Source organism: Ascaphus truei, chromosome 7 (genome assembly GCF_040206685.1).
Source record: "Ascaphus truei isolate aAscTru1 chromosome 7, aAscTru1.hap1, whole genome shotgun sequence".
NCBI classification, from domain to species: domain Eukaryota; kingdom Metazoa; phylum Chordata; class Amphibia; order Anura; family Ascaphidae; genus Ascaphus; species Ascaphus truei.
This window is the reverse complement of record NC_134489.1, coordinates 38,331,070-38,355,982: the sequence shown is the minus strand read 5'-3', so window position 1 is coordinate 38,355,982 and position 24,913 is coordinate 38,331,070. Positions and strand designations below refer to the sequence as shown.

At 47.0% G+C, this 24,913-nt stretch overlaps 1 protein-coding gene and 2 non-coding genes across 4 annotated transcripts; all 3 read right to left on the bottom strand.

The window, feature by feature from the left end:
• Window positions 1–814: 814 nt before the first annotated feature.
• KHDC4 (KH domain containing 4, pre-mRNA splicing factor) lies at window positions 815–19,398 on the bottom strand. 2 transcript variants are annotated; one of them, XM_075607756.1, is made up of 14 exons: window positions 19,280–19,398; window positions 17,669–17,918; window positions 16,196–16,324; window positions 15,489–15,568; window positions 14,651–14,703; window positions 12,059–12,222; window positions 10,535–10,746; window positions 7,941–8,001; window positions 7,398–7,455; window positions 6,549–6,805; window positions 5,454–5,570; window positions 4,098–4,210; window positions 3,493–3,584; window positions 815–2,799 (listed from the first exon to the last, which is right to left on the bottom strand). In XM_075607756.1, exons 1-14 carry the CDS (start codon window positions 19,306–19,308, stop codon window positions 2,600–2,602), a joined length of 1,815 nt encoding a protein of 604 aa, XP_075463871.1. In that variant the 5' UTR covers window positions 19,309–19,398; the 3' UTR covers window positions 815–2,599. The 2 variants fall into 2 exon arrangements, 1 of the variants encoding a protein (XP_075463871.1); XR_012802601.1 differs by having other exon boundaries at window positions 2,742–2,799; window positions 4,098–4,182.
• LOC142500353 (small Cajal body-specific RNA 4) lies at window positions 10,128–10,256 on the bottom strand. Its single transcript, XR_012802912.1, has one exon.
• Window positions 11,466–11,594, bottom strand: LOC142500352 (small Cajal body-specific RNA 4). Its single transcript, XR_012802911.1, has one exon.
• Window positions 19,399–24,913: the final 5,515 nt, after the last annotated feature.

Genomic DNA, 24,913 nt, shown 5'->3' with positions numbered 1-24,913 from the left:
TTACAGCTGGTGTGTCAGGCCCCATGTAGTGTCTCCACATTGGGGTACCTAAACGGTTTAATCTCCCGCGGGGCAATAGGATTGGCCAGAGTGATCTTAAGCAAGGGCATCCTCGATGTTGACATTATCATGGTTCAACATATGCTGCAAAAAACAGACACGCCGGCTCCTTTTGGAATGCACCTTTACAGGAAATAAACACGGGTAGTTATTTTCGTGCTGCTGATGTACGTGACATCACATACATCAGGGGTGCTCAACTCCAGCCCGCCTCCCCCAACAGGTAAGGTTTTAAGGATATCACCGCTTCAGCACAGGTGGCTCAATCCCGACAGCTTCCGATTGAGCAACCCTGAGCTGGAACTATTACCTTTCTCATTTGAATAGTGCTTTCTGTGGCGCTTTGCACACCAGTGGCAGTTGACAACTGGATTCATGCGAGTGCTCCTTTGAATTCATTGCCTACATTACAATGACTACCTCTTTCGCTGCACAGTACATTAAACAATACCAGGTGAGATATTTATATATTTATTTACAATTATAGTATTTTTTTTTTTGTATTTACAACGAAAATGGTATGAATGTACAGAGCATTGTTGGGATGGGTGAAAAGGGCAGTCAATACATTTGAATCCCGAACCCAAATCTGTGCTTGCCGGACTACATGCGTAGATTTCCAATGACGTATATTGAGCAGATACTTAAGACAGATCGAAGTTCTTACACCTAGGAAAGGCCCAGCTTTAGGTTCTTAATATGTATAAAAGTCTTGTGTTAACACAATACGCATTAAATTAGATGGACACACCAATACACCACAAGGATGGTGTGTATTAGTACAAGTCACTATGCGCAGTTACTTACCTGTTAACATCTGGGTTGAGACAGCAACAAGAAAATGGTCTTTAAACATGGAGCTTTCCTTGATCTTTTATTTGTGGTGGTAAATGAGTCCCTCACTACACAGGCTGGCATCCTGTATTAGATATGGCAGTACCTAGCATGTGCAATTCCAGTCCTCAAGGACATCCCCTCCACCCCAGGTTTTCTGGATACCCCCAGCTTCAGCACCTGACCAGGTGGGTGGTGTGAGCATCACTATTCTAAAGCAGCAAACCTGCCCATATAAAAATATTTTTTTTTCAAAATTTGAACCATGTGGTCCTGTCCTTTGCAGTTTAGGTGTCGGTTTTATACCCTGGATTTTTAAAGCTGTCTACAGCAGTGGCAGAACTGTAGCCTGCAAATTTGGCATGGCCCACATACACACCCCCCAGGGGCAACTTCAACTAGCACTTGAAGTCAGGCCCAACTTTCTCATCCACCTGTGGGGCCTCAGATCCTGTCCGCCAGGGGACCAGTGAGTGGAGAAAGAACAGCGGCCTCTCACAAAATATGAACATTAGCACCCCTGGTAAAATAAACCAAGAAGCCACAATGACATCCCACTGCAGCTTCCTATTGGCCAGAAGGACATGGCAGCCATTTTGATTTCCTTGCAGAGCTGAAACACCAGCAACAAAACCATGAAGTATCTTCAGAATCAGGGGAATGTAAATGTAGCGAGCTATTCACCTAATGTCAGATTGTGGATTTTGTAACCCTCACACCCTATTCCTTATAAATAGGACACTGCTCCACCACCGCTTGTAAATTACAGCGTCATTAAATAAATCCATCTGCATAAAATCTTAGTCCAAGAGAATATTACCAGTATTTCTTTGTGGCATAGAGTCTATATTCCACCAGTGTCTGATCTTTGGCAGACCAAACTGAAGACACTGGGTAATAGAGGTAAGTACATGTCAGAGTATGAAATAGAACATGGACATAAAATGCAGGCATGTAGTAGTGAAGGTGGTGCTTGGGCGCTGGGGAACTGGTTCACTTTTATTGTAAAACACCCTGTCAAAAATCACTTAACCCCCCTCCACTCTACAACAGAGCAGGTAGGAGGTTTCATCCGGCAGTGGCAGCTCAGTCTGGGAGCCACTTAATTCCAGTACTGTGTATGGTAGTCCGCTCACGTGTTGACAGTCATGGCGAGACACCCAGCTGTAGCGTTTGATGAATGCCCGCCTATAGGCCCTTATTCAATATGTTGTTAAGCTGCTTCTACACGCTGGGGAAAAGGTTAGTCCCTTACAATTGAATGGAGCAACCATTCACCATCACTGGGATGAAACTTGACAACATATCAAATAGAGGTCATAGGGAGGGCACTGAAAAGGTTAGCGTAGGGAGTGGCCAACTCCAGTTGTCTAGGACCACCAACAGTTCAGATTTAAGATATCCCTGCTTCAGTACAGGTTCGTCTTCAACTGAGCCACTGATTGAACCACCTGCGCTGAAACAGGGATAGCCTGAGCTGTTGGTGGCCCTAGACAACTGAAGTTAGCCATCCCCTCGGTTAGGAGATCATATAAGAGGGGAGGAGTTTATTAAAGGAAGGTAGATCCCACTGCATCTTCTCCGTCCGCTCTCGACGCTAAATAATAAAAAGTCTTCTCGTTAAATAAAGAAAAGCTCTGTTGTGAAAATGTACATGCTGGATTATTGCTGCAAGGCGCAGGACGCCTCCGGGGTGCAGAGCCCCCTACGGTGCCATCCAGAAAGGCATCTGCTGCTTGGCTCGGTGCTGAGACGCTGGGTACTGGTATCCCACGTTCCAGCTCTGAGCGAAGGAGCTCGTGTTCTTGTGCACCCCGTGATCATCCTCCTCATCTGACGAATCTCCGGTATACGCCACCAACCCAAAACCTTTCTCTGAGGGTTTCAGCTTTTTGGTGGCGTGATCTGAAAACAGAAGAGACGGGGGGAAAAAAAACCAAAACAAGAAACACCACCACACACAGTACGACCCCAGCCCACCAAAGTATGAACAAAAAAAGCACCCGGTTCCAGTAATTCATAAGAAAGTGTTAAATAGGCAAAGGCGTTATTCGGATACACCGTTTGGAGTTTGTAACAGGCAGAGGTCACCCCAGGTCGGATGGTAAAGGTCAACCCACAGCATCAGCACACGATCCGTCACAGCCATAGAAGAGAACGGGGAGAGAAGAAGAAAAAAAAAAAAAAAAAAGAGAAAAGACACAAAAAATACAAAAGTATACAGTTAGAGATTAAGCCGGAGAGACGCAACCATCTAATAACTCGCCAGTGTAAGGATGGTCCCCACCCGCTGTATGCAAACCCACTGCTAGCAGGGTTATAGTGCAGAGCAGGGGCACTTTTATGCTGAGGCCGGAGTCCGGTCTATGCTATTTAAGACCTGGTTCTTAGGGGAGGAGCGCAGTGCTGGCTCCTGCCGATTCCTGGGGAAATCTGAGTGCGCAAATGTCAGGGAGCAGAGCGTGCCGGTTAGAAAGCTATCCGTGCAGCAGCTATGCGATGCACACAACACATTTATTGGCGAGCTCTGGCCCAGGTAAAACTGGCCACTAGACAGGCTGGTCCGGTTGGGATTTTAACTGTATGCAGAATACTCACCATCTGCGCCCCCTAAGCTCCTGGAACTGGAACTTTCTTCAGGATCCGCTTTCTGCGCCATCGCTGGTAAAACAGGAGGCGGCATCAGCTGCCTGTGAAGAAACGAGAGAACGCAGGGTTACACAGGGTGTGATATGAGCACACAGCAAAGTCATTTCTGCTATTTAGGCAGTGTGCGAATCCCTGAACACACACACTTTCAGATTGCATGAAAAATGCACTAGCGTTGCACAGGTTAAGAACAGTACCAAAGGTTTATATTACACGTTACAAGCGGGCAATGGTTTGTGTATTACTTCTGCAGCGTATGGTTGGTGCTTATTGTGCATACAAGCCAGTGACTTATCAAATACCGCTGTGCACGTTGAAAGCCTTCAGTATGTGGAAAAACTAGCATGAAATTGCTTTCCAACATAACAGATCAACCGTGTGATATAAAACCAACATCTCTCTAGTTACACTTATATAAATCATCAAGAGGAAGAACCGCAAGGGGCTTTATTGGTGTCATCACAACAAAAGTGTTCAACAGTTTGTTAACCCCCCGCAGTTCTCTCCTGCACCCCTCCCCCCAGCACATCTAAAGCTCCCATCAGCCTACTTACCGGTCCCTCTCTCGTTCCTTAACTGCAGGGGCGCCTGGTTTGCCTGGAGTCCCGTCCATCTTGCTCTGAGCAGGGAAGCCTGTACCTAAATTAGTCATATGAATGGGTCCATGCTATGAGCAGAAAAATACACAGTGGCATTAGCAAATCTACAGACGCTAAGCAATACCCAGCTCCTCAATGTCAACCCTCTTCTGCCGCCCGAGGAGCCTTCAACGTATTGCAGAGAAATGCGTTGCAGGTCTCTCTGGCAGGGAAGGGGTTAATGAACGGCACCCTCCCATGTAACAGACTATGCTAGAATCATAAAGGACGGCCTTCATAGGCGAGCCAAGAGCACACACTGTCCATATATCTGAAATCCATCCAGCAGGCCCTTAATAAGCCTTCCCACGATATACACCCTTTCAATGCGAGTGCTTCTAGTCACGGGGAGAGGAGTGTTACAGTGAATCATGTTCAGGGCCTCACCTACATATATTTATGAACATACGGCCATGTATAGTGCCACTATGTAAGACTTTGCAGCTTAAATTCTCCACTGCGGCTTCAGCTCAGAGAATATAACATCCTATCATAATTACAGGGGCGGGCATGACCCTCCCACCTCTTCAATAACCCCACAGACACAACCTGTTGCAGCAAAGACTGCACAAACACCGAAACATACCAGGCACCATTCCAGCTATTATTACCTTACACTTTCTCCACAAAAGAGAAGTGTATGGGGAAAAAAAACCTGAAAATGACTCAGACAGAGCATGTGCTGATGTAGCTCTTTGTGAAGCACTCACTCTTCCTACAACATCTAGGAGACAAGCAACTTTCAAAAGCCCTTCTAATTAAGGACTGGAAAGCTGTAAATATTTTAATAGTGTTTACATTTTTGACACACACATACACACATACCTCTCAAGTGTCTACCCCCTCTGTAAAATAATTTATGGGTTGGACCTTTTTTTTTCTCTCTCTCTCTCCTTTCCCTGCCTTCCTCCCATCTCTTTCATTTAATACCTTGTCATCAATTCGTTCTGCCTCTCTCTCCTCCAGCATTTCACCTCAAATGTCAACAGACACTTTCTTTGTCTGCGTTGTGTCTAAACTATATAGCTATTTGACTCTCCATATCTGCCACCAGGCTATGTGCATTATGATGTCCCAATGAGCTCTCTCTCACGGAGGGGCAGACAGCATCATTTTATAATGGAGATATGCCAATAAAGCTATTGACATTAACAGTGTAATGCAGAATTTTGGCATCTTTGTTGCCGGTGGACGAGCATTACTGAGCAGGTACAATGGATAAGACTATGCCCTGGTGTTCGTGCACTGCACAGCATGTGTATGGTATAGCACCTGGTAACCCAGCAGGCCGGATTCTCTCTCGTTTGGAAGCTCCTCTCTGAAGCGCCTCTTCTGAGCCTGGGACAACGGCGGAGGGAGAGCCTGCATGTAGTGGTTGCTCAGCTGTACCTGGAGGTTACAAGAGAACCATACAAATGTCACAGTTGGGATCAGTATACCTCAGGCAGCGTATGTGCCAAACACGGCCAATGATATAGCCAGTCACCTAACCAAAGGCAGATGAAAGAATGAGGTTGACTTGCAACAGAAATGCAGATAATCACTAGTACTCTGTGGAGCACAGAGTCCTATTACTGTGCTGAGTGACTACGCCGTTACAGCTACCCGTTTCATTCTACAATGACAGATACAGGACATGATACATAAAAGGGCTGAAGGAGCGCTTCTGTGAGTAAAGACACCGACTCTGGTTCAATTCCCGGTGTTGGCTCCTTGTGACCTTGGGCAAGTCACTATATCTCCCTGTGCCCCAGGCACCAAAAACAGATTGTAAGCTCCACGGGGCAGGGACCTGTGCCTGCAAAATGTCTCTGTAAAGCGCTTAGTAAAAATAGCAGCGCTATGCAAGAACAAATTATTATTAATCATTATGACCAAATACACCATCACTTCACCACCTGAACTATGTGAAACGGTCAAGATGTAATGCACACCATATACATTACCAAAGTGTCTCCCATTATGTCCCAACACATTTTCCCTCTGTTTCAGGGGCTGACAACGGGTTTATGCTTGAAGAGTTTTAACATTGCATTCTGACGCCCAGTCAGAGCGAGATCAAGTCATTTCCCCAAAGTAACAAGAAGCCAACACTGGGATTCAATATATTTCACCGGTAAAGACCGGTATATCATCACTAGGCTACTTTGTTCTATAGTGAAGTCTGCTAGCTTAGCAGGAAGCATGCAGACTTTGAAGCAAGTCAACCCAGTCTGCATCCTATCGGCATGTCACCATCACCTTGTGCCTCAGGCACCAAGTAATTTGATCGTAAGCTCTTCTGGGCAGGCACCGAAAAATGATCTGTGTAGTGAAGTGCACACCACCTGTGCTATATGAGAATAATGATTATACCCGCAGACTTACAGGAATGGCGGTCCCTGGAGGCTGGACTTGAGGAATTGGATAACGTGTTTGCCCAGGAAGACCCGAAGCCGACAAGGTCATTACTCCAGGAGGCGGCGGCACATTGTTGGTCACTGGCCCTGGGACCACATATGGGACCTGGATTGGCTGCTGAGGAAGAGGAGGGGGTCCGACAGGAAATCCTGCCTGGAAGCCGTTGGGTGGGTAGTATGGTGGCTGTAGAGGTACATTGCTCATGGAGGGATGCTGCGTGTAACCTGAAGAGAGTGTAATCGTTTGATATAAAACTACACATGGCAGTTTGAACATGCAAACCAATTCTAACATTCACGTGTAGCATACATGCAGAGGGAAAGTAATGTGTTCAACTGATGTGCACATAACAGTGATCCCACACAAGGTCAGAGAAGGTCACAGAGGTGATATATACAGAAAATACCCTGGTCAGCTAAATGAAAGATGAGGACCGTGCTACTTTCTATTGGCGACCCAGTGGCCAGATTTGTAGGTCGTGTACCCTACACTGACAAACCCCCTGATATCTCAGTAACCAGGTGGTTCTGAAGGTCAGGGGACCACAAATCAGGTCATTTACACAAATCATAATACCCAATTTGGAGGCGATTCGTTAACGGAGAACAGGTGGGTTTGTTTAAATTGACACTTTTTTTCTACACGATAATGTGTAAATCCCCGGAGATCTGCAAGCGCTTCGATGTCAGGATTACAATTGGAAGCGGGACACCCACGAGCCATAAATTAACCAAATCAAGCAATCGCTGCAGTCAGCAGCAGGAACGAACTGAGACACTATCCCAACAGGTCTTCAAAACAACGAAAACAACATACCAGGCATAGGGGGCGCCGGGCTCATCTGATTCACGAACCTGGAGTATTCCGCGTGGACCTTAAAATAAAATGTAAAAAATGACACTGGTTAGACAGGGCTGGCCAACTCCAGTTCTCAAGGGTCATCAACAGGTCAGGGTTTCAGGATATCCCTGCTTCAGCACAGGTGGCGCAGAGGCTCAGTCGAAGCAGAGACTGATCGAGCCACCTGTGCTGAAGCTGGGACTGAATTAGCCACTTGTGCAGAAGCAGGGATATCTTGAAAACCTGACCTGTTGATGGCCCTTGAGAACTGGAGTTGGCCACCGCTGGGTTAGAGGATTTAAAATCCCGGCAACATAGCTAGGCTTTTTTGTTTTCTTAATTATACTGTTTAGGGTTTATTTGTACCGATCACATCCAGTACTTGTGTAACTGAAGTCACAACTCACAGTAAGTCCAGTAATCAAGTAATCAATTTCCTTTACGAGAAGCCACAGACTGCTGTAACCAGACTGTCCTTTCCCCCCAGAGCCCTGGAAATCTTACTGAGCAGATACTTACTGTTTGTAAGAGATTCTCACACAGTTTCTTCGCAACTGCCAGTCCCTCTGGTTTCGGGTGGCTGTGCCGAAAGACAATATATGAGGGAGTTTCATAATAATACAGACACACAGGTCTAAAGACTGGTTAACCTGCAAGGCAGCACTGCCAGACCCAAGGCCTCTTAGTGTGAACAAAATAAGACGCACACAAATAAAATTGATATTTTGTGAGCACTCAGATGCAGCCTAAACACCTGCAGTAACCCAGACCGCAAAACACACTAAACAAACTGGTGTTCGTGGCACAAAATGAATGTGAATATAACCGTGCAATAAACCCAGTGAATATAAATAGACACCGATATCCCTTATACTGCAACCCAATGGAACATGATCCTCGGAAGTGATTCCTCCTGGAAAAACCTCATGTTGCAAAGAAAGCACAGATGCATGCGATATGGTGCATTAAGGGGATGCATTAAGGGGAAGCTGTGCACGTGGGTACGCACACAGCAAGGAGCAGAGTCTGGACTAGGGTTGGAGTTCGCCCAAAGCCACTCTTTGCTTTTGACCAGCGGGGAAAGTGCGAGTTGTCCTTTTCCCCCCTGTGTTGTTTGTCAATGAAAGTAAAATGTTAATGCACCATATCGCATGCATCTGTGCTTTCTTTTCTACATGAGCTTTATCATGGAGGAACCGCTTAGTTGGATCATGTTCCATGGATTTGCAGAATAAGGGTCTATTTATATTCACTGGGTTTATTGCACTGTTATATTCACACTCATTTCGCACCACGAACACCAGGTTCTAAGGCCTCTAACTGCTTGGTTTTTACATCTGTTGATTGTATGGGTTCAGCAACACATATGTTAAATATTAAAGATGGAAGACAAAGCGGATGGGGCAGCTGCAGGTCAGTACTACAGCCAAGTCTGAACTCGGAGGCCCAAACAATCGGCATTTTTTAGGCACAAACTTCTTAAAGGAGTAAATCACCCTAACGAACCTACATTTTCCCGGGGTGGTCCTTAAGACATACTTACTGGTGAAGTTACCCGTGATACTTCCTGGTTTTTAAAGGGGATTTAAATGGCCGCCCAATAGGAAGCCTTAACCAATGATGATGCAGCTTTCTATTGGCCTGAAATTTGGCAGTTACCGGTAAGTATCTCAGGGGCCCCAGAGACTTAAAATAGTGGCGCTGGCTCAGAGGATTGTGTGCGCGTATATACACAAAAAAGGGGGGAGCTATCCCCCCCCCCCAAAAAAAACCTAGGAGGAATAAGAACTTGACACAAAATACTGCATTGGTAGAAACAAACACACACACACACAATTTTTTGTTAAGTTCCAAGCTTGCAAACCTATGAATTGCATCAGAAGTGATGAAACGCCCACAGACACGGCAGAGACAGGGGTTACGTGCTCCGATGCTTTCACTTTACTGCCACCCTACTATTACCTAGTATTGTAAGTGGGAGTGAGGCCTGACCATCGCCGGTTTGCAATACTTCTAAATACATTTGTGATCTCCTAGTGCAGGAGTGGCCAACTCCAGTCCTCAAGGGCCACCAACAAGACAGATTTTAAGGATATCCCCCTGCTTGAGCACAGGTGGTCCAGTTGAAGACTGAACCACCTGTACTGAAGCAGGGACATCCTTAAAACCTGAGCTGTTTGTGGCCCTTGAGGACTGGAGATGGTCACTCCTGTCCTGGTGACTATATTCACTAGTCACACAGCGCTGAACAGATCTTGGTGGGTCCAGAAAGCTGCATCACTTCCTGCTTTTTAAATGGCCGTCGACTAAGCCACAACCGATGATGTTGCAGCATCTTATTAGCCGCACACTTGGCATTCATTTTGTTTCCTGAGGGAGAGTTAAGCCCGGTAACTTCACCAGTAACCACCGTGGGAACCTGGAGGTCCTCAAAATGGCGGTGGTTGGCTCTGGGAGACCCTGTACCCACCCTGTAAAAAAAGTGAAGCTAAAAAATGGTTATATTAAAAAAAAAAATGTATTGGCAAGTTCCACAGTACGTTGGGAAAGCCCTTTAACCTGCATAATTACATCCAAAGCTCAGTAAATTGGCAGGGCTAAAATAAAATGACTATTCTATGATGCTGAATCAGTTGTAACTAGATAACCTAACTCCTGCAGTTAGCAATAACTACAGGCATCAATCTTCAGTGCAAGACTTTGAATGTTTGTAGGATGGGGCAGTCAGCTCTCACATGTGTCTGTAAGCAGGGCTGCTCTCTCCTTCCACTTTCTATAGGAGGATGGTATCAGCAGAGTCTCACTTCATAGACTCTGCTTTCTTAACCCTCCAGGAAGCACCAGACACAGAAAGCTAAACAACTATACAACTAGTGCAGTGATACTGGCTGAGTCTCTCTCTCCTGGAATCTTCCATCAAAGCCGTGCATGGACTGTGCTGTATACATTTGCCTTTTTGATTGTAAACCCCGACCAAGGCTTTTGTAGGGATAAAACGTTGGATCTTTGTGGAATCCAATACAATTTATATTACAGCATAGATACAGGAGTGTTCCCTGATGCTTCCAACAGACGCCTCTATACATTTGTCTCTGTGACCTGTTCTCGTGTACCTGATGTAGATGTACATGGGTTCGAAGGCTTCCCTTCCCGACGCAGGTTCAATGCAGCCGGATCCCTTCCCCCGCAGGAAGACCTTGGCGCCCGTCTCGATCTGTATGTGCTGGAGAAAGGAGCAGCACGGGCCTTCCACTTTCTCCTTGATGTTGAAGGGGTGAAGAGCGTGCTCCAAGCCCACAAACAGCTTGTCCTGCACGTAGTGCATCTGCAGGACAAGGATGGAAAAAGCGCGCCCAATGAACAAGCGCGCCCAATGAACAAGCGCGCCCAATGATACCCCCGCTAAAGAACTGGTTCCCAAGTAATCAAGAGGAGGCATCCCATGGTTAACCCAAATGCTGACAGACAGGACAGCAAAGGCCTTTGGGGAGTGAAGTACTTAAATGAGAAATGCACCTTAAATAAAAACTTCCCTTTTCTCACAGGATTGGAGCCGGAGGGCTTCTCCAGAGCTGAACGTACGATTGTAAGCGCTGGGGACCCCCTGGTTCCCCGGGATTCGTACTGGTTACGTTACCTGTATCACTTCCTGGTTTTTAAATGGGAGTCGACTAGGCAGCCATTTTGTTTCATGAGGGAGATTAAACACGGTAACTTCACCAGTAACCATCCTGTTAACCTAGGGGTCCTTAGATTTGAAAATGGCGGTGTTTGGCTATGGGGGACCTCGTACCCACCCTGTAAAAAAATTGAGACTAAAATATGGTTATTAAAAAAAGAGAACTGCTCCTTTAAAGTATTGGCAAGTTCCACAGGACGTTGGGAAAGCCCTTTAACCTGCGTAATTACATCCAAAGCTCAGTAAATTGGCAGGGCTCAAATAAAATGACTATTCTATGATGCTGAATCAGTTGTAACTAGATAACCTAACTCCTGCAGTTATCAATGACTACAGGCATCAATCTTCAGTGCAAGACTTTGAATGTTTGTAGGATGGGGCAGTCAGCCCTCACATGTGTCTGTAAGCAGGGCTGCTCTCTCCTTCCACTTTCTATAGGAGGATGGTATCAGCAGAGTCTCACTTCATAGACTCTGCTTTCTTAACCCTCCAGGATACGCGCTAAGCACGGAGAGTGCGCGCGCGCACACATACAGGGCTCGACAAATGCACTCACCCCAGGCGAGTGCAGTGCAGCATTTCACGGCATTCTCCTCCGTCTCCAACGACAACTCCCGGGAAAATGGATGCGCGCCGTTGATATGACATCGGGGCGCTATGCGACATCACGCAGCATCAAGTTGTCATGGCAACGTAGCCATTTTTACGGGAGTTGCAGGGGAAGACATGGGAGTTGCATGGGGAGATGCCGAACCACGACTTCACCGACTCGCTAGCGGGAAAAGCGAAGGGGGTGAGGGTTCTTGTCCAATAAAAATTAATTGAGCCACCTGTGCTGAAGCAGGAATATCTTGAAAACCTGACCTGTTGGTGGCCCTTGAGGACTGGAGATGCCCACCTCTGGCCTATACAATCGGCACGCAAGATATACCCGGTGTGCAGAGACAGGCTCACGTACCCCTGACTGGAACTGAGGCTTCGAGTTAATTACTGGGGGCAGCGATGACACGGAGGCAGGCTGGTGATATACGGTGACTGTGGCCCCATTAAAAGTGGGACAGGAACCCGTGGCAGCTTTGACCACTCCATTGGTGATGATCTCCTTGATCCGGTTCACTGCCCCTGGTGACAAAACAAAGATGCTTTTTTTTTTTTTTTTTTTTTAATTCTTTATTTATAACCCACATTTTTATTACATTTAACATATACAAAACAATACAACACAACTTGAACCATGTCAGGGTTTTTACACTTTTCACTCTGCAGTCTTCAGTCAGCCACACTCAGACTTATTGTATAGTATCGTATAAACCAAGTTATACATTAGAGCAGGGGTGAGCAAACTTTTTAGGCCGAGCCCCCCTTTTTATCCATGAGATTGCTCGGCCCCCCCTGCCTGATGTTATCAAAATCACATGAAAAAAAACCTTTATTAAACGGTATACAATGTAAATACAAATATGTCTAAGGCCGCGCGTATAGTGCCCGCGACAGCAACGCTAGCAAAAGTTGTATTTCGCTTTGCGGCGGTGCGGGCGACCTGGCCATTGATTGGTTCAGGGGCTGTCACATGAGGCAACAGCCGCTAAAAAATCAAATATTGCCGGCTTCAAAAAATCGCGTCGCCACGTCACGCTTACTATAAGCGCACGCGACAGCGACAATATATTTGTTTTCGGGTGACGTCGCGTCGCCGGCACTATAAGCGCAGCCTAAATACTTACATACTTCAACAGCTCGCTCTCGCAAAATCAGGCTGTGTCCACGCTGCCGCGGAGAGCGGTGACATCACCAACTCTCCAAGCATGAGCACAGGGTGTCCTGCATAATTTTGCAAGCACGAGCGGGGAAGTGTTTACACTTGTTTATTATTATTTCTGTACATTCATAGTATGATTGATATAGTGGCAGCCGACCCTCTCACTTGCAGAGGATCGTAGCGAAGCAGGTTGCCAGTGGAGGAGAGCAGCAACACAGCGTTATTGTAGGGCAGACACTGGAGGGAGGGGCGTTTGACATCACAGGGCTCGCGCGTGCTCCTCCCCCGTACCTCCGAATTACGTGACCGCCACCTGCACTATTCTGTTCGGCCGCGCACATCATTTTCGCCTGCGCAGCCAGGTTTTGCCGCACGCGCCACGCCTAAATAATCTTGCGCCCGGGGCGACCCCCCTCAGTTTGTGCACCGCTGCATTCAATCACCACCCACACACTCAATCACCACCCACACACTCAATCACAACCAACACTCAATCACAACCAAAACACAGAACACAGACACAGACACAATACACACTGCAGTCATATATATATACACACACACACACACACACACACACACACACACACACACACCAACCCCCCCCCCCCACCTGGGGGAGGGAGTAACTAAGCCTGCTTAGGTCCCCCCATGTGCTGCGGAGGGGCGGGTATCAGACAGGAGGAGGATGGCTTGTCTGTGTGCAGGGAAGGCCCCGCAGCAAGGCCCCGCCCCCTCTGCAGGCAGACACAGCAGAGAACTGGAAGCAGCCTCAGCACGGAGCTTCTGGCCGCCCGTGCACAGCTCTGCCCGCCCCCAGGTTTCCCCGCACGCAGCCCGCGCCCCCCTCTACATAATCTTGCGCCCCCCAGTTTGCGCACCGCTGCATTAGAGCAGGGGTGCACAAACTTCTTGAGCTGCGCCGCCCTGCCCGGCAGCCGCAGCGTTCGCGCCCTCCCCCCCCTCCAAGGACTCGGCGTCAAATGATGCCACGGGACATGTGAAGTCACTCCGCCTCGATGCGCATTGCCAGAGAACAGGTAAGGGAGTTACAGAGGCCTCACGCCTCCCCCGGCATTTAGTTTCAATGCCGTGGGGAAGAGCGCTGGGCCTCTAACCACCGCGCCCCCCCCTAGAAATTCTCCCGCCCCCCAGTTTGCGCACCGCTGCATTGGGAGTACTGGATATACAACAACACATTAACGGACCACATTGATAATAATAAAACCAAACATAAAACCAACAATCTGACATAATTAAAAAAAAAATTAAATTAGTCAAAAGATAAAATAAACTAGAAACAAGTCAAATCTCATAAATAGTAGTCCGGGTTGATGCTTTGAGTTAAGCCTTTTACGTTCTTTCCCCCCGCTCCCCCCCCCTTCATTTCTACAGGTCTCCGCACTGCAAAAACAACTATTAAAAACATGGCCGCTGTTGTGTCATTTCAAAACCGGCTCAGTAACTTGGCACTAAATCACTGTAACTTCTGAATTGCGCTGCATGGCTCTGTTCGCTATAAACACCTAACCAGCAGTTACTGAATAACACCACATATGTACGTTCTGTGATCGCCGTTGAGGCGTTCACAGACAGATAATCATTTCATGCCAGATCATGGAACAACCAGAATGTGGGCTATTTTTGTTGACGCCTCTCTGACATATCTCTCTGACATATTGCAATGTCAGCGATGCTATATACAGCTTTCCACTTGTTATGGCATCAGCAGATAAACACGACACCCACGTAACCAGACAACACTCAAAGATCAAACAAGTTATTACTTACTATCCACGAGGTCGCGCGTCTGACCCTGAACGTGCAGATACAAGGGCCGCTCCCTGGGAACACAAAGATAAAAGTGGAAGGGAACGTCATGTGAAAAGCGCTCTCTGCTAAACACAAATATTTGTAGTGTACAGGCAAATGAAAAAAAAAGTGAACTGCGTAATGCGCATAAAACACACACAAATGTATACTTTACCATAACCGGAGCCAGAAAAAAGAAGGCGCAAATGGCGAGTAAAAAAAAAGAAAAAAAGTGTATTGAGGCAAAAATACAACAACGTTTTGGTCCCTAAAGTAGGACCTTCATCAGGGCAATGAGACACTGCTTTAGGGACAAACGCTTAGTTTTTTTTTGTATATTTGACTCAACACACGGCTCTTTTTCCTGACTTCCGTTTGGGTAAGGTATACTTGTGTATAATCTCTATGCAGCATGCACTTGCCCCACTATGCCAATGTATTACTGGTGTGCCTATAGTAATAAATATAACACACGGAGAGAGAGATGGTATACACTCGAATTATGGGTGGTCCACAATAAACACCAATACACATAGAAACCAGCATTGGAAAAGGGTTGTGCCGGAGACATCTTGACTGGCTGTGGTTCGGGACGATGGGAGAGTGTAAACAAACAGTTCCTGACTTAATAATTGCGGCCTGGAGTGCAAGTATTTAAAAAAAGTAGTCTCATTCTGTACCTCCTAATTACATTGCGCTTCTAACGCACCTCAACCCATAGAGAAATCTTAGCAGACACCTGGAAACTCCAGCCAATGCTGCAGCAGTAGATAAGGGAGACAGGTATACTGTGGCAAATTATATATAGGATACATACCCTGGTCCTACTTTGGCTTTCTCCTCTGGCGTCATGTATCTTCCACGGGTGGACACAGCTGCTCCGCTCAGTCGACTGATCTGCAGACACAAGTATGCACAACACGCCTGAGCAAGTGGCTCACACAAACCTATAGCCATAGAGAATATTCCAGAGGATAAATTATCTAAACATGTTCCAGACTCCAGTTACCATGGCTGGCTTTCTCCTCTCTGCCCGAAAAACATGCTACAGAAAACACCCTCCGATGCTTTGTTTTAGGTTGTAATAGAATAGAACACGCTTAAATTATACACTTGGGAGGTCTCAACCTTGTTTGCGCACAACTCCATCAACGGAAAACTCATGTTTGTTCACTAACACTTATGACCCCTTCCTTACAAACACATATCCAGGAGTCTATTGGACTATTTATCCCCCCCATATGCCTAAATTCCATACTCGGTATATCCTGTACAGCGGTCAATGATCCATGAATCACATTTGGTTGCAGTTTGTACCCACCTCTTCCTGTATCCCTGTGACACATCTGTATACAATTAGTTATGGCGCCCACACTTCAAGGATTAATAAAAAAAAAAGTATTTAACTCCAATTATGATTAATTACAAAATAATAAATGATAAATGATGACCATAATGCAGGTCTTAGCTGAAGGTTGGGGTGTGCAGTGGCCAAAGACAGAATCCTACGAAACTGATACAAACCTCATCTTGCGTTTGACCTCTAGTTAGGAGATTTCTGCAGGTCAGCGGAACGTCATTGATTTCCACTTCTGCCACCACAAGATCGTCTTTGCTTTTGGATGCGGGGGGAGCTTTGCCATGAGAATGGAGCTGCAGATGGACGAACAAGCCAATAGAACATCCAACTCCAAAACAAAGCTGAACTGTATACAACAGGGGTGGCCAACTCCAAACCTCAGGGGCTACCAACAGGCTGGGCATTCGGGATATCCCTGCTTCAGCACAGGGGGTGAAATCAAAGACACACTGATTGCGCCAACTGTGCTGAAGCAGGGATAGCCCTAATACCTGGTGGCCCTTGAGGACTGAAGTTTGTCACCCCTGCTATACAACAACATTAATTACTACTGAAAGCGGACGCATTAAAGCAGTTGTCAAAACGCAGCCTTTAAAAAATACATTAAAAAAAACACACAAACCTTGACGGCTTTGGATTACAAAATACAAATATATATATATATATATATATATATATATATATATATATATATATATATATATATATATATATATATATATATATATATATATATATATATATATATATATATGTAGATCCCGAAAGTCAGGAGCCAAAAGGGAGGCGCACATTTTATAGGTCATGATCAAGAGGGTAGGTGCATATGCAGTGATCATTTTATAACACTATGGAATCGGTCTAGAACATTTGGTCGCGGCCATTTTGCTGCTGACGTTTAGCCGCCACTCACCTCCGGGACATCTCTCCACCGGCCATTTCTCCGCTAAGGTAAACCCTACCCTTAGCCTAAAAAAAAGAAGCTGTGTGTGCTGTGCACGCGCATAGTAAGTGAAACTTCTTTCTTTTCAGCTGAGACTGCGCATGTGTGTGTCTGTGTGTGTGTTTGTGTGACACAGGGGGTGTGGGTGGGTGGTCTGCACTCCGTGTCCTCTTCTCATATGTCAGCGGGCGTGTGGGGGGAACAGCAGCCATTACGTGACGTCATTTCCGTTTCACATTTTCGTCTCCATGAAGGAGTTTTGTTCCATCAAAATTGACTAGGCGCCACTAAAGAAGTTTCACTTCAAAAACCCTAATTGAAACCCGTAATACTAACACTACACCCTAAAAACCTTAACTCCTTTCCCTAAAACCTCTAATTTTACCCTAAACACCCTTCAGACTAACGCTACCCCTTACCCTAAAACTTCTATCCTTACCCTAAACACCCTTCATACTAACGCAACTCCTTACCCTAAAACCCATATCCTTAACCCCTAACCCCTAAAACCCCTTAAAATTAACTTAATTTATTGTCAAAACAGCTGGTGGCTGAGTGTCCAGCGCATCGGCAAAGGGTCCATCAGCGGTCAAACACCTGCCCTGACAAAAAGGCTGCAACCAAATATCCGTTTCTGCTCTGGAATTGCTTGTGCTATGACACGTAGTCTCCCCATTACACTAAGTAACGTTACCTTCTCAGCAGCACTCTGCACAGGCTTTAGCTTTCCCTTTGCCATCAACATGGCATTAATCTTGGCAGCCACAGCAGCAGCAGCGTCCAGGGCCCCACAGGGAGCACTGACCGCCTCGCACCCTGCATTTCCAGGCGGGGCTTCCACAGAACCCAAGAACAGCCCAACGCCGTGAGGAACCACATGCACCGCACCAGGGGCTAGGAGAGCTGTGGCATAAGGACCCGGCTGATCCCATTTACTTCTGCGCCTACAAAGGAACAATATTCATGTACTGAGACGAAAATGTGCCAGGTCACACACTGCTCTGTCCCCTCAGGTCTTTCTACATCTGTCACCTCTTACAGACCCCCCACCTTTCGTCTAAATGCAGCTTTCACCGACACTTACCTCTCCCCTTGCCCACCATACCTACCACCCCCATTCTCCCCGTCTACACACCCTTCCAACCTCCTTCACTCTCCCTTACTAGATCCAACTTTCTCTTCTGCAACCCCCCTCCCTCCCCTCGTAGGGCCTAGTTTCTCACCCCCCCCCCCCCCCAATCCGGCCTAGTTTCTCACCGACCCCGTCGGGCCTAGCTTCTCACCCCCCCCCCGTCGGGCCTAGCGTCTCACCCCCCCCCCCCCCACCTGCTTCTCACCACCCCGTCGGGCCTAGCTTCTCACCCCCCCCGTCGGGCCTAGCTTCTCACCCATCCCCCGCCCCCCGTCGGGCCTAGCTTCTCCCCCCCACCGTCGGGCCTAGCTTCTCCCCCCCCCGTCGGGCCTAGCTTCTCACCCCCCCAACCTCCCACCGTCGGGCCTAGCTTCCTTCTCACCCCCCCCCCCCCCGTCGGGCCTAGCTTCCTTCTCACCCCCCCCCCCCCCGTCGGGCCTAGCTTCCTTCTCACCCCCCCCCCCCCCCCGTCGGGCCTAGCTTCCTTCTCACCCACCCCCCGTCGGGCCTAGCTTCTCACCCCCCCCCCCCGTCGGGCCTAGCTTCTCACAACTCCCATCGGGCCTAGTTTCTCAACCCCACCCGTTGGGCCTAGTTTCTCACCCCCCCTCCAGGCCGGGCCTAGTTTCTCTCTCCCACCCCCCCTCCCCTCGGGCCTAGTTTCTCTCTCCCACCCCCCCTACCCTCGGGCCTAGTTTCTCTCCCCCACCCCCCCTCCCCTCGGGCCTAGTTTCTCTCCCACCCCCCCTCCAGTCGGGCCTAGTTTCTCTCTCCCACCCCCCCTCCAGTCGGGCCAAGTTTCTTTCCCCCCTCTCCGGTCGGGCCAAGTTTCTTTCCCCCCTCTCCAGGCCGGGCCTAGTTTCTTTCCCCCCTCTCCAGGCCGGGCCTAGTTTCTTTCCCCCCTCTCCAGGCCGGGCCTAGTTTCTTTCCCCCCTCTCCAGGCCGGGCCTAGTTTCTTTCCCCCCTCTCCAGGCCGGGCCTAGTTTCTTTCCCCCCTCTCCAGGCTGGGCCTAGTTTCTTTCCCCCCTCTCCGGTCGGGCCTAGTTTCTTTCCCCCTTTTCCAGGCCGGGCCTAGTTTCTTTCCCCCTTTTCCAGGCCGGGCCTAATTTCTTTCCCCCTTTTCCAGGCCGGGCCTAATTTCTTTCCCCCCTCCGGTCGGCCCTAGTTTCTTACCCGCCGGGCTGAGCGCTTCCCGCTGACATGGCGAACACCGCACACTCCTCCGGTGGCCTGCTCCTGCGTCCCTGTGCTGCGTCACCACGCAGAGCCACGCCCACCACCAGACACTCCCCCTTCTCTATGACGTTCCAAGAAACTCAACGTCTATCTCACAGTCACTGTATATATAATATATACTGTTTTTCATTCATTCATTTATATATATATATATATATATATTATATGTATGTATGTGTATATATGTATCTGTATGTATATATATATATATATATATATATATATATATATATATGTATATATACATATATACATATATATATATATACATATATACATACATTTTTTTTTTTTATTTATAAAAATATTTTACCAGGAAGTAATACATTGAGAGTTACCTCTCGTTTTCAAGTATGTCCTGGGCACAGAGTAAAACAAAATAATACATGGTTACAAATACAGTTACATAAATGAACAAGGTATACATTATATACAAGACATTGCATGCACAGTTAAAGAAAATATATATTTTCATATACATACATACATACACATACATACACATACATACATATATACATACACATACATACATATATACAGTGTTCGACAAAACTATACATTTGCAAGCCCGGGCGAGTGGATTTAACATCGTGGCGAGCGCCTATTGGCCCAAGCAGCATACGTTTGGTACTAGGTGGCGAGTAGATTTTTTGGTGATTTGTCGACCACTGCATATATACATACACATACACACTTGTATTTTGTGTGTGTTTACATATCTATATATCTATATATATATAAAGATATATATATATATAGATATCTATATATATATATATATATATATATATAGATATCTATATAGATATATAGATATGTAAACACACACAAAATACAAGTGTGTATGTGTATGTATGTGTATATATATATATATATAAAACCAGAGACAGCACATAAAACACAGACAAAGCTCAGTTTTAGCACATCCAGTGAAAATCATACACGGTACAGTGCCTAAATATATATGTATAAATATCTATTAAGTAAAATGGTCTTTTACATTAAGGTGCAGTTACAGAGACACACGGCCCTTAACTACGGGTTTTTCAACAACGGAACTAGTACCCCGCTCTCAGAGGCTCTGGACATTATTGGGAGTGCCCGATTAAGTGACTCCATACCCCTGGAAGTTTGGCCATAACACCGCATGTGGTTATAAGGACATTGTATAAGGAGCTAATAGAGACTGTGTATAGGTCCACGGATACCTACCCTTGATGAGTGTGAGAAGCTCTAAATTCTCAAACGCTTTTACCCAAACTCACAAAGTGTGAGTATTTTACCTATTGTCTTTTTTATTACATTTTATAATAAACTGTGTTACACTATGTATGTGTCTCACTTCTCTTCCTATATGTGATACTTCACACGAGGATACGTTTCCTGTGGATGAGTTGCTGCTGGCTGTTCCAGATCTTGTATTGTATTGTATGTCTTTATTTATATAGCGCCATTAGTGTACATAGCGCTTCACAGTAGTAATACATGTGGTAATCAAATAAATAACAGATAATATAAATAACAGATCATGGGAATAAGTGCTTTAGACATAAAAGTAACATTTCGGAAGAGGAGTCCCTGCCCCGAGGAGCTTACAGTCTAATTGGTAGGTAGGGAGAACGTACAGAGACAGTAGGAGGGAGTTCTGGTAAGTGCGTCTGCAGGGGGCCAAGCATTATGTATCGTGTTTACAATATCCACAGTGCTATTCACATGCTTCTTTAAGCAAGTGTGTCTTAAGGTGGGTCTTAAAGGTGGATAGAGAGGGTGCTAGTCGGGTACTGAGGGGAAGGGCATTCCAGAGGTGTGGGGCAGTCAGTGAAAAAGGTTTAAGGCGGGAGAGGGCTTTAGATACAAAGGGGGTAGAAAGAAGACATCCTTGAGAAGAACGCAAGAGTCTGGATGGTGCATACCGAGAAATTAGGGATGAGATGTAAGGAGGGGCAGAAGAATGTAAAGCTTTAAAAGTGAGGAGAAGAATGGAGTGTGAGATGCGGGATTTGATCGGAAGCCAGGAGAGGGATTTCATGAGGGGAGATGCTGAGACAGATCTAGGAAAGAGTAGAGTGATTCTGGCAGCAGCATTTAGGATAGATTGTAGGGGAGACAGGTGAGAGGCAGGAAGGCCGGACAGCAGGAGGTTACAGTAATCAAGACGGGAGAGAATGAGGGCCTGAGTCAGAGTTTTAGCAGTCGAACAACAAATCTTCATTTATTGTTCCTGATCCCAGAGTGGATACAAGGCCTGATTATATCTCACCTGCTGTAAGTGCATATCGTACCCTCTGGCAGACAAATTGTTTGAACGTATTACCCTATGTTTGTTTTTCTTGTTTTTACTTGCGCCTAGGTCACTCTTGTTTGGATATCCCTCTATACCAGCCCGTGGAGCGGTAGACCTTCTGGCTGCAGACTAAATCAGGGATAGTTAGATTGTGAGGTAGTATACCCTCCTATATATGTGGTAATTATCATTATTAATCCTTTTGTGATTGCGCTTATTGTAGTTTTCTGTTTTTTATTTATATATATATATATTGTTTTTCATCAGTCAAATTTTATATATATTCCAAGATGAGCTGTTTTTGAATAAACCCATTGCTTGCTTCATTCAATGTAACACCGCTGGACGAAGAGATCAGTGTATCTCGAAAGCTCGCACAAATAAAAGCATTTCGTAAGCCACAAAACGGTATCGTCTATTCATTTTTTATTATATATATATATATATATATGATTGTCAAGAGCTGAAGATGATATATGTAGCAATTATTTTATTTTTGTGCGTATGTATAATTTGATGTAGTACAAAACTCTTGTAGATTGAAGTATATACACACTCGCCATCATTTGTATATAGATTGCGCTGCCCCTTTGGGAGCAAAGTGGTAGTCAGTTTGTCTATACAAATAAAGATTTCTTGTAGGGAGTGAGAAATTTAAATTGACCAACATTATATTAATAAATCTTCGCAGATTAAATGATAATTTACAGAGTTTTCTGGACCTATGTATGTATATTTTTATATAGCGCCATCCATCTACATAGCGCTTTACAGCAGTAATACCCGTGACATAATAGGAAGAAGCACTTCAGACATAAAAGTAGACAGTAGGAATAGGAGTCCCTGCCCAGAAGAGCTTACAATCTAAGTGGTAAGTAGGGAGAGCTTACAGAGACAGTTGGATGGTGTTGTGGTCAGTGCGTCTGCAAGGGGTCATGATAAGCGCATAGGAGTTGTATAGTATTGAAAGGATTTGTGACTGTCCCTTTAAGAATGAGTACAAAAATCTTCTATTTTGTTGCTGCTTTCTTCAGTATTTTACTGTTGGACTTTACTTATCTGGACCTGGACTGGGCATCAAAAGTGTTTTTCTACAGACGACCTTGGCTTACCTCTCTTTGACCAATCAACTAAAAGTAACAACACACATTATTCTGGTATGTGTCACAGATGTATTACTCTATCCAATCAAATGTTATACGTTTTTATGCCACGCCCATGTAAAAAGGGTAATATATCGGTTTGCAATAACTTTTTCTGTCATGAGCATATTTTCTAGGTATGGCTGGCATCTTACTAATTAGTAAAACCTAGCTGAAGAATTACTCCATTGCTTGTGTGTCAAATTATTCCTTTATACATTATTATTCTTTAACAGTATTAGCCAATTGAGCTACCCAAATGCTTTATTAAAGAGGTGTATTTTAAAATGGGCCTTAAAGGTGGAGAGAGGCGGTGCTAGTTGGATATTAAGGGGAAGGGTATTCCAGAGGTGCGGAACAGTGAGTGAGAGAGGTTTTAGGGGGGAGAGGGCTTTAGATACAAAATGGGTAAAGAGAAGACATCCTTGAGCACAACGCAAGGTCAGGCTGGTGTATAGCGAGAAATTAGGCCTCAGATGTAAGGAGGGGCAGAGGAGGGTATAGTAGTGTTGTACCGGGTAGCGATTTAAAAAAAAAAAAAACGGGTAACGGGTATCCGGCCAAAATCAATGGTTCTACCCGGCCGGTTACCCGGTTTGACACTTACCTGCAGGGTGGCGACCACCCTGCTGCCTGCCCCAACAGTGAGCCTCTGCTCCCACCCGCCGCCCTCCCCAACAGTGAGCCTCTGCTCCCTCCCGCCGCCCCGACAGTGAGCCTCTGCTACCTTCCGCCACCCCAACAGTGAGCCTCCGCTCCTCCTCCACTCCCGCCAACCCCACCTCCGCTCCTGCCCCCTCCCGCCCACTCCACCTCCGCTGCCGCCCGCCTCACCTCTGCACCTCCGCTCCTCCGTTCCACCTCCGCTCCTGCCTGCCCCACCTCTGCAACTCCACACCACCTCCGCTCCTCCTTCGCTCCTGCCCGCCCCACCTCCGCTCCTGCCCCCTCCCACCCACTCCACCTCCGCTGCCGCCCGCCTCACCTCCGCTCCTCCGTTCCACCTCCGCTCCCGCCTGCCCCACCTCCGCTCCTGCCTGACCCACCTCTGCACCTCCACACCACCTCCGCTCCTCCTTCGCTCCCACCTGCCCCACCTCTGATCCCGCCTGCCCCACCTCCGCTCCTGCCCGCCCCACCTCTGCTCCTTGGCTCCTGCCTCCTCCCGCCCGCTCCACCTCCGCTCCCGCCCGCCCCATCTTCGCTCCTCCGCTCCCGCCCCCGCTCCTGCCCGCTCCACCTCCGCTCTCGCCCGCCCCACCTCCGTACCACCTCCGCACCACCTCCGCTCCCACCCGCCCCACCTCCGCTCCCGCCCGCTCCTCCTCCGCCTCCGCTCCTCCTTCGCTCCACCTCCGCTCCTCCTCTGCTCCCGCTCGCCCCACCTCCGCTCCTCTGCTCCCGCCCGCCCCCCCCACCTTCGCCCCCGCCCGCCCCAACTCCGCTCCTCCTCCACCCGCCCCACCTCTGCTCCTGCGGTGCTATAGAATCCTGCTGCCCCACGCCGGCTGAAAGGTAAGTAATAAAGATTTTCAGCTACTCTGACATTACCCGGCGCCGGGCCCACTTCTCAGTTGCCAGGTCCGGGTAATGCCCGGGTAGCTGGAAATGTGCTGGGTAACGCCGGGTACCGGGTAATTCCTGGTACTCTGTACACCCCTAGTGTATAGTCTTAAAAGAGAGGAGGAGAATTTTGTACGTAATACAACATTTAATAGGAAGGACAAGGGATTTCAGCAGGAGAGACGTTGAGACAGATTTAGGAGAGAGTGAAGCGATTCTAGCTGTAGGGTTGGATTGATTAAGAGAGGCAGGTGAGAGGCAGGAACGCCAGCGTATCTTTGCTATGTTACGGAGGAGAAATTGTCAGGTTTTAGTTACATTATGAATGTGAGGAAAGAGTCCAATGTCCTAGGAGACCCTTAGGCAGCGTGCTTGTGATACTGTGTCTATAATAGTGCTGCCAACAGTGATGTAGAAGGGGGCAGTAGGGCCAGGCTTGGGAGGAAGTATGAGGAGCTCTGTCTTGGACATGTTAAGTTTGTGTCAGCAGAGGCCCACCCTGGATGATATAGCAGAAAGACAGTCAGAGACTTTAGTCTGTACAGCAGGTGTAAGGTCAGGTGTTGAAAGGTAAATCAG